General features: G+C 38.6%; 1 protein-coding gene across 1 annotated transcript in view; it reads right to left on the bottom strand.

Moving 5' to 3' along the window:
• The window catches only part of LOC102873059 (meiosis-specific protein MEI4-like), a 244,890-nt gene that overhangs the window by 166,072 nt on the left and 68,099 nt on the right, over nt 1–10,719 (bottom strand). Inside the window, exon 5 of the mRNA XM_006898441.1 lies at nt 1,463–1,961. Coding sequence (XP_006898503.1) covers nt 1,463–1,961 — 499 coding nt within the window. The remainder of the gene's footprint in view (nt 1–1,462; nt 1,962–10,719) is intronic.

The following is a 10,719-nucleotide window of genomic DNA, read 5'->3' as shown; positions in this document are numbered from 1 at the left end:
AAAAAAAAAGAGCTAAAACCAAACAAGCAAAGGACCTCTTAGGTTATACCTCAATATTACTTCCTTTAAAAACAATCTCTGCATCAATATTTCTAAGCAATAGTAATCAAGGGGAAAAATAATAGTTTCAGACAATATATTGACCCAACCTCGATTTCTGAAAAAGAAGACAATTTGAGCACCTACTGATGAACTTCAAAAAACTATTGCCTTTTTCTGGATTATATCTTATAAAGAAAATAAAAAATTCTCACAATAGGATTAATAAAGAATACCACAATAAATGGAGAAATACTGACATTTTTAAGGATTTAATTTTATTTTGATTTATAGTCAATATTCACAGAAGTAGGCATCATAAAGTCAAATTATATAATATACTGTGAATATATTGCCAAGGAATGCTTTAAAGTGTTAAAAAGTAAAGCTGACACTCCAAAGACTAAGGCGTACCCGACATGGTATCTGCAATCATTACATATGCATGTGAAATTTTGATAATGTATAATGAAGACAGAAGATCTGATTGGTTGAATTGCCGTGCTGGTGAATAACAGTGAATATTAAATGGTTATCAGAAGAACAAAAAAATATGACTTACAAGTAGTACAGCCAGGAGGCTTCTTAGCAGTCAACATGGAGAGATTCTTATACAAATGGGTATGCTATCAGGAAAGGATAGTCTCTGGAGAAAGACATCATGTTTGGTAAAGTAGAGAGTCACTGAAAAAGACAAACACCTTCAAAAATATCAGCTGACATAGTGGCTGCAAGAGTGGGCCAAATGTAGCACCTACTGCTAGGACAGAGCAGATTAGGATTCTGGTCTAGTGTATTCAGGGCTTCTATGTGGTGGAGCCAATTTGATAGCACCTAATAATGTAACGAAAAGACTATTTAATTAATTAGCCTACACCTGTAGAAGGTCCATGGGAAGCATGCTACTGAGAGAGAAAATTCCAAAAAAGAAGGAAAAAAGCCTTTGCCATAAAAGCTAATTAATGTGAGAAAATGAACAAATAAAACATGGAAATAAAGTGAGAATTAAACACTCACAGAAAGCATATTTTGGAAAACCATCAGTATTTGTGGTTCATTAGCCATATGGAATCTTTTTTATTTTTATTTTTTGAGCAACAAGAAGTAAATAAAAGACGTGAAAAATATAAGAATAGAGACAAGAAGAAGAAAGAAGATACCAATAAAGTATAAAGAGTAACTTACAATAGACATCCATTGCTTAAAGCAGAGCTATCTTAGGGCCAAGCAGAACACTGCAGCAAGCAGAGGCTGGAGGTCATGATATAACAATGAGCAAAAACTTCAGAAAAAAACAGGAAAAAAGCTTCAACTGAAGAATCTTTTAATATCTTAAGGATAAGGAATAGTAAAAATATCATCAAAATGCAGAGTTTACTAAAATCATTGGCATCTTATTTCATGTACTGGAGAAATTACTTACCCGATTGATATGGTTGTTCCTTAAAATAACCTGTAGTAGAGTTTTCTCTAATTCTTCCAACTTCTTGGAGCATTTATTAAGAATGTGATTAGATAAGTTGTGATCACTGAACAGTTTTGCTACAGTACAAACAGCTTCTGTTTGAAAGCTTGAAAAAGGAATTTGGGGATTATTGTAAAAAGTAATCAAGCCGTCCAGCAACTGAAAAACAGCATCAGATACTGTGGAATAGTCATTTTCAAACTTAGTTAGATCTGTTTTCAGAGAGTCTGATTCGGTGAAGTTCTTCAATTCAAACAGGTGTTGTAAGAATTGCATGTGAGAAGACAGTGGGTTTTCTGTAGTGGCGGAGTGACTTTTCATAATGGGCAGTGGTTGGAAGGGTATGAGAAGACAATTCTCCATGCAATGCTGGGATGTCTCTGACTGCTCCGTTCTCTGCTCATTTGATAAGACACATCCAGAATCTTCCTGCAGAGTCGGTGTGTTTTCAGGGCTTCTAGGTTCTTGGGAAGGTGGGTGTTCTGAAATAAGAATGGAAAAAGATTATTGTTTATACCTAAAATATGCTCATATAAAAATGAAACACTCATTTTTCTAACATTAAGAATAAATTGAAACATGGAATTTACATATTAAATATTTTTTAAAAATCACACTATAAATTCTGTGAAAGAAATTGTCACCATAGTTTTTATCTTTACCAACAGAAAAGAATGGTGACTGATCCTTCAGGCTACTAGTTGCTAGGAGAGACTACTCTTTGAAGAGCAACATGCTTGAAAAGGTGGAGGATTGATGAAAGAGAGGAAGACCCTCAACCAGACGGACTGACATACTAACTGCAGCTACAGCCTCAAGTGTATCAGGGACTGTGAGGGTGGCACAGAATAGAATGAGATTTAGGTGTGTTACTCACAGTGTTGCACTGATTAATACTCAACAGTGCCTAACAACAAGTTTTCATGTAGCAAACTCTGGTAGTCTAGTGGATAGGACCCAACAGCAGGAGGTTCTGTGAGAGAAAGATGGGCACTCTTCTCCCATGCAATTCACAGTCACTGGAGCATCAGGGAGCCTAGTGGCAAAGAGTAACACTGTCAACCCAAAGGTACATGCTTTGAATCCACTAACTGCTCATGGCAGAAAGATGTGCAATCTCCTCTTGTGTGATTTACTGCCTCTGAAAGGACGCTGGAAAATCAGCTATGAGTTGGTTCCAAATCGATGGTACACAACAGAAGATACTGAGTTTGGAGTTTTGGGCTTTCATTTAGCTATTTGGAGAGCCACATGAAGATACCCACAATATTATGTGAAAAGTCTGGAGAGCATTATGCTGAGTGAACAATTCAGTGTCATAAGGACAAATATTGAATAAAACCATTATTGTAAAAAATGCACATTGTATGAGGATGGCCAGGAGTGAAAACACAGAGTAGCACAACTTGGTGGGGAGGGGTGGGGTGAAGGAAATAAGGATCCAAAAAGGACCTCAAAAGACAGAGTCAGTTCCAATGGTGATTAAGTTTATAAAATATAATGCATGGGAATGATTGTATAAAATAAACTGGCAATTAAAAAGTGTGAAACACTATGTATGCAACCTTTGTAAGCAAATCAATATAAAATAAAAAATTACAATTATGAATGATACAGCATACAAAACCAGAAGACAAAGTCTGAAGAGATCACAGTAGGGTAGAGGTCCCAAAAGTATTCACAAAGTAGTAAGTTATATCCAGAGATAGATATCCAAAAGAACAAAAGAAGAAAAAATAAAATTGAAAAAAAAAAAACCAAAAATGGAGATAGATACCAACATGTGGTTGTTGTTTTGTATTGTCACATTGCTTGCAACTCATAGTGACCATATATACAACAGCTCTTAAGCCTGCACTGTCCTGAGTCAGTCTCACTGACTCTGACACACTTGCCCCCATTTACCCAGTTACTGTGTCCAATTCACCTCATCTGGGGTCTTCTTCTCCAGCCTTTCAAGCATAAAGTCTAGATACCTATACAAATAAATAAATAAATAGGTCTGTCATACTGATCATCTACATTTTTTTCCAGCATAAAGTCTTTTTCAAGGACAGTTGTTGTTGTTGTTGTATTAATTGTCTTCAAGTTGAGCACGATTCACAGCAACCCTACGAACAAAAGGCCTGAAGTCCTCTCTACAACTATCGACATTTATCAAAGTTCATAGTTTCCAGAGGCATGTTATTTAGGAGATGCCACGTCTGCTTCTAGTCCCTTCTGAAAATATGCCCAAAATGAGATGAAGTTTCAACATTTTTATTTCTAAGGAATGTCCTAACTACAGTTACCCTAAGGCAGATTTGTTTGTTGTTTTCACACTCTGTGGTATATTCAAAACTATTCCACAGCCATTTCCCCCCCCATAATCTTCAAGATCTCACTTGTATTTATTATAAATGAGGTTGTTGCTGGTGTTATCTACCACTGAGTTGGTTGCAACTCATAGTGACCCTATGAACAATAGTTCTAAACCCTACCCTATCCTGAGCCAATCTCACTGTCACTAATACACCTAACCCCCCTGCCCTGGTAACTATGTCAATCCATCTCATCTAGAGTCTTCCTGCACTGCCCTCCATCATTCCAAACACAATGTCCTTCTCCAAGAACTGTTCTCTCCTAGTCACATGCTCAAAGTATGTAAGACAGAGCTTCAAAGTTTTTGCCTCCAGAGAGCAAGTTGCCTTTACCCTCTCCAGACAGACTGTAACTGTCAATGGTATGTTTAAGACTCTTCTACAAGACTACAACCCAAAAGCATCAATTCTTCTTCTGTAATCCTTAGTCATTATACAGCTGTCTGATGTATGGCATGTAAATGTGAAAACCATGGCCTGTGAAAAGGCACAACTTAGTCTCTAGACGGACACCATTGCTTTTTAGCACTTTGTAGAGGTCCCTTACAGCAAGCATATTTTCCTAATGCAATGGGTCTTCTGATTTACTGAATGCTAGTGCCAAGAGTGTTGATTGTGGAGCCAAGAGTGTTGATTGTGGAGTCAAGTAAGCTGAAAGTGTTAACAGCTTCAATCTCTTCATCCATCATGGCAATTTCAATGGACCCAGTGGTGAGAATATCTGTCTTCTTGATACTGAACTTGCCTATGTGTTGGGGGCAATCTGATCTGTGCCGTCAGTCCATCAGGTTAGGTCCATGTACGTATATACTTGGGGTTTGGGTTTTTAACAAAGGCATTTGCAATGAATAAATCATTAACTGTACCAAGTGCTATCATTTGTTCTCCAGCCTCATTTCTGTAACTAAGCCCTTATTTTTCAACTACCATTCTTTCTCCTTGTTTCTGACTTTTGCATCTCAGTCACCAATTACTATTGATTCAATTTTATTAAATGTTTGATCAATTTCAGACTACAGAGTTGTCAGAAATCCTATATTTATTGGTCTTTGGTTTCAGTGGTTGATGATTATATTTCATAATAGTTGTAGCAACAGGTCTTTTTTCGGTGTTACAGATGCTGCCTTATCACTCACAGTACTATACTTCAGAATAGATCTCGAAGTGCTCTTTTTTTGAAGGACACTATTCCTTAAGTCTTAAAAGAAGATGGAAGGAGTATACAGATCATTGTACCAAAAGGAATTGGCTGACATGGAAGAATTTAAAGAAACAACATATGAGCAAGAGGCAATGGTGATGAAGGAGGAAGTGCAGGCTGCTCTGAAGGAGTTGGCAAAAATAAAGCCCCAGGATTTGATGGAATGTTAATTTATGTATTTCAGTAAACAGATGCTGCTCTACATTTGCTCACCAAGTTGTGCCAAGAAAGCTGGAGGACAACTACTTGGCCAACTGACTGGTAGAGATCCATATTTATTCCCATTCCAAAAAAAAGGTGACCCTTCAGAGTGTGGAAATTATCAAACAACATCACTAATACCATACACTAGCAAAATCCTGCTGAAGATTATGCAGAAAACACTTGAACAGTACATTGACAGAGAAGTACGAGAAATAAAAGCTAGGCTTAGAAGAGGTCGTGGCACTAGGGACATTACGGCCAGTGTCAGATGGATCTTGGCAGAAGGCAGAGAGTACCAGAAAAGTGTCTATCATTGTTTCATAGACTATGCAAAGACGTTAGACTTTGTGGATCGCCACAAATTATGGCTAATCTTGGAGAAAACAGAAATCCCAGAACACTTGATCATGCTTATATGAAACCTAAACTCGGACCAAGAAGTAGTCCTCAGAAGAGAGCAAGTAATACTGCATGGTTCAAAATCAGAAAGAAGTGTGTCAGGGATGCATCCTGTCCCCATACCTTTTCAATCTGTATGCAGAACAGATCATATGGGGAGTAGGACTTTATGAGGAGTGTAGCATCAAGATTGGAGGAAGATGATATGCAGATGACAAAATCTTGCTTGATGAAACTGAAGACTTGAAGCACTTGCAAAAGGTCAAGGACGCGCGGCCGGAACCCAGCGTAGCGCTGGAATTTTAATCACACACAGGCTGAATCCCAGCCAAAAGATGCCAGCCAAGCCACTGTGGAACTTGTGACTCCGGAAAGCAACCAAATGCACCCAGCCTCCACGAGACCCTGGAGGAGCAACAACCCGCCTGCCACTGTGCAACCCCAGAGGAGCAACCATCCCTGACTGCCATGTGACCCCAGAGGAGAGACAGCCGGCCACTGCATGACCCCTCCGCGGCCTGCCATCGTGTGACCCACCCCCACAACCTGCTGCTGCATAAAACTCTGGTCATGCCCTAGCCCTGTGCCCTGCCTCCCAGTGGTTGTGTCCCAGCCCCGTGCCGCCTACCCACCCCAGCCCCGTGCTCCCGCACCCCCCACAACCCTGTGTTTTCTCTTCTCCACCGCGACTCCATAACCACACACTTCCACCACAGCCCTGCGACCCGATGGTGCCCAAGGGCCACTAGAAAGTCCTTCACACTGCACAGAGACCAACCAATGCGAAGAGCCATGGACAGTAGGATTTTGAATCAGGACTTTTGTTGCAGCAGGTTCTTTTGGAGCTACAGGACCACAAAGCCACACCACGGATCCAGCCATTGCCCAGAGCCACCAGCAGAGCTGCTGTGGGACTAATCTAGCAGGAGAAAGGCCTATATGATCCTGATTGGGTTTTCTGGGGCAGTGCTGATTACCTGGGAGAGCACCCAAGGGTGTGTCTACTGGTGGGGAATTTGGCTGAGCTCTCTTGTGCCATGCTGACTGCCCAGGAACAAGCCAGCCAATGGTAATCTGTCTGAACTTTTGTTGACTCTGCACACCAGCCAAAGGCGGGTGGGTCGCTGGGAATTTGACTCTTGACTTTTCAGGTACCATTGGACCCAGGACCTGCTTGGACAGGGGCTGCTGCATGAGGGCACCTGCATGAGTGCCACTGGGCAGGGACTACTGAGTGAAAACCAATGAGTTGGAAACAGACAGTGGGAATTTGAGAAGGGACCCCAATCGTGAACACACCCAGACAGCTGAGGTCCAAGTGAGGTCCCCCAACTGTTTCACCTGTTCTTGGGATCACCAACCCTGTGCCTGCCTCGCACCATTTGGCTCCACACCAGTGCCAACACAGCCAGTCAATCAACTTGTCTTTAATCAGGAGCACCTTGACCTGTCTTACGAACAAGAGGTTGTTCTCACAGGCTCTGAATTGACATTTCCCTGAAGTCAGAAGTTCAGAGAAACACACAAATGGGGTAGCTACTGAACTGATCCCTAGAGCATAGATCAAGAACATATCAATGTCTCAAAGAGAGCAAGTTATACCACACAATACACAAGAGCAAAGCAAGATGTCACCCCCAAAGGGTGACACAGTATCAGTGGATTTCCTAAAGCTAGAAAGTAGGATGGAACTTTCTGACACAGAATTTAAAAGAAGAATGATTGAATATATTCAATGGATAAAAGAGAAACTTGACAGTTTAGAGGATATTACAAGCAAAAAACAGGAGGATCTAAAAAAAAATCAACAATGCAGAGAAAACAAATGAGGCATTAGAGGCACTGGAAAAAAAAGAAACCTCTATCTAAAATATAAGGTCCAATGTTTCCGAGGCTGTCAACATGATGGAGGGACACATGAGCACAGTTGAAGATATGGAACACAGAACAAGGGAAATTGAAGACAGAATCATCACCACTGATCGTCTAGAGCAAAAAGCAGACTCAAAAAAGAAGAAAACCTAGAATAATGTGGGGCACCATCAAGAGAAATAACATGCGCATCATTGGAATGCCAGAAAAGGAAGAAGCAAGTAAAGGCACTAAAAAACTTGTGGAAGAATTACTAGAGGAAAACTTCCCAGGAATAATGAACAAGAGAATATATATATTCAGGAAGCTCAGAGAACACCATATACACTAGAAACCAAAAGAAAAACATCAAGGCATATCATAGTTAAATTTGCCAGAACCAAAAATAAGGAGAGCATCCTGAAAGCAGCAAGGGAGAAACAAAGAGTAACCTATAAGGGAGAGCAGATAAGATTAAGTGCCAAATTCTAAGCAAAAACCATACAAGCAAGAAGAAAATGGAAGGACATAATGTCAAACACTCAACACAATTGTTAAACAAGAATACAGTATCCAGCAAAATTATCCATCAAACATGAAGGAGAGATCAAGATATTCCCAGAAAAGCAGAACCTAAGAGAGTTTTAAAAAACAAGACCAGCATTGCAGGAAAGACTGAGAGATGCCTTTTTTATATACATACCACAAAAAAACTGTATGGTCCAAAGTAACTAGCAACAACACCAAAAAGAACTCAACACAATGATAGCAATATAACCTTGGCTCTCAATAATCACACTGAATGTGAATGGTTTAAATGCATGGCTAAAGAGAAAAAGAGTAGCAGATTGGATAAAAAAACAAAATCCATCAATATGTTGTCTACAGGAGACAAACCTGAAAATGAAGATAAAGGAAGACTAAAGTAAAAGGGTGTGGAATAATATACCAAGCAAATGGCAAACAGAAAAAAGCAGGAGTAGCAATATTAATCTCTGATGAAATAAATGTCAATGTAAAAACCATCACAAAGGACAAAGAAGGTCACTACATAATGCTGAAAGAGTCAACAGAACAAGAGGACATAACAATAATAAATATCTGTGCACCAAAACAAAGACCTGCAAAATACATAAAACAAACATTAACAAAACTGAAAAACAAAATAGACAACACTACTATTGTACCTGGAGACCTCAATACACCCCTCTCAAGAAAAGATAGTACTACCAGAAAGAAACTCGCCAAAGATACTGAAGAATTAAACTACACAATAAACAAACTTGACCTCATAGATATTTACAGGCTAATGCACCCCAAAAAGGCACAGTACACCTTCTTCTCCAATGTGCATGGAACGCTCTTCAGAATAGATCACATTCTAGGTAATAAGGCAAGCATCAATAAATTTAAAAACACAGGAATAATACATAGGATTTTTCAGACCATAATGCTACAAAATTAGAAATTAATAAAAATATAAAGGAGAAAAAAAAACCCATACATTTGGATGCTGAACAACATCTTGCTTGAACATGACTAGGTATCAGAAGAAATAAAAAATGAAATCAAAAAGTGTCTTGAAACAAAGGACAATGAAAACACCATTTAACAAAACCTCTGGGAAAGAGCCAAAGCAGTAATCAGAGGTCAATTTATAGTAATAAGCAAACATATAAAAAGGCAGAAAAACTGAAAATTGACTCTCTAACCCAACATCTCCAACAAATTGAAAAAGAACAGCAAGAAATCTCAATACCCTCTAAAAAAACTGAAATTATAAAAATTAAAGCAGAAATAAATGAAAGAGAAAACAGAAAAACAATTTGAAACTATCAACAACATTAGGAGTATGTTCTTTGAAAAGGTCAATAAAATCGACAAACCACTAGCAAAACTCACAAAAGAAAAGAAGGAGAAGACACAATCCAAATAAGAGATGAATCAGGCAACATCACAACAGAGCCAACTAAAATTAAAAAAAGCTAACATTTGAGTATTATGAAAAATTATACTAAAACAAATATGAAAACCTAGAGGAAATGGACAAATACTCAGAAATGCACAAATCACCTAGACTGACACAAACAAAACTGAACATCTGAACAGGCCCATTACAAAAGAAGAAATTAAAAAGGTAATACAACAACTTCCAACCAAAAAAAGCCCTGGACCAGATGGTTTTACAAATGAATTTTATCAAACATTCAGAGAAGAACTGTCAACAATTTTACATAAATTCTTTCAGAAAATAGAAAAAGAGGGAATTCTCCCAAACTTATTCTATGAAGGAAACTTATCCTTGATACCAAAGCCAGGAAAAGACACCACCAAAATAGAAAACTATAGGCCAATATCTCTCATGAACATAGATACAAAAATCCTGAATAAAATACTGGCCAATAGGATCCAATGATACACCAAAGAAATAATTCACCCTGACTAAGTGGGATTCATAACAGGCATGCAAGGATGGTTCAACATAAGGAAAACAATTAATGTAATTCATCACATTAAAAAAGGAAAGAACAAGAACCACATGATCCTATCAATTGATGCAGAAAAGGCCTTTGACAAAATCCAACACCCTTTCCTGATTACAGCATTCAACAAAATAGGATTAGAGGGGAATTTCTTCACCACAGTAAAAAGTATTTATGAAAACCTGAGAGCCAACACTGTTCTCAATGCAGAGAGGTTAAAGGCATTCCCTTTAAGAACAGGAACTAGGCAAGGATGCCCACGATCACCTCTCTTATTCAATATTGTATGGAAAGTCTTAGCGATAGCAATAAGAGAAGGGAATAAAAGGTATCCAAATCGGCAAAGAGGAGGTAAAATTATTTCTCTATGCAGATGATATGATAGTATACTTAGAAAACCCTAAAGACTCAGCAAGAAAACTATTGAACACAGTGCACCAATTCAGCAAAGTAGCAGGATACAACAGCGACATACAAAAATCAGTTGGATTTCTCTACAGTGACAAAGAGAATACAGAACCAGAACTGAGAAAAACAATACCATTCACAATAGCTAATCACAAGTTTAAATACTTGGGAGTAAATGTAACCAGAAGCACAAAGGATCTATTCAAAGAAAATTACAAAACATTACTACAAGAAACAAAAAAAGACCTGGAGAAGGGGAAGAATATCCCTTGCTCATGGATAGGAAGACTCAATATTGTGAAAATGGCA

Source organism: Elephantulus edwardii, unplaced genomic scaffold (assembly GCF_000299155.1).
Source record: "Elephantulus edwardii isolate Elephantulus edwardi_28Jun2011 unplaced genomic scaffold, EleEdw1.0 scaffold00229, whole genome shotgun sequence".
Lineage (NCBI taxonomy): Eukaryota > Metazoa > Chordata > Mammalia > Macroscelidea > Macroscelididae > Elephantulus > Elephantulus edwardii.
The sequence above is the reverse complement of the archived record's forward strand: the minus strand, read 5'-3'. Positions and strand labels throughout refer to the sequence as shown.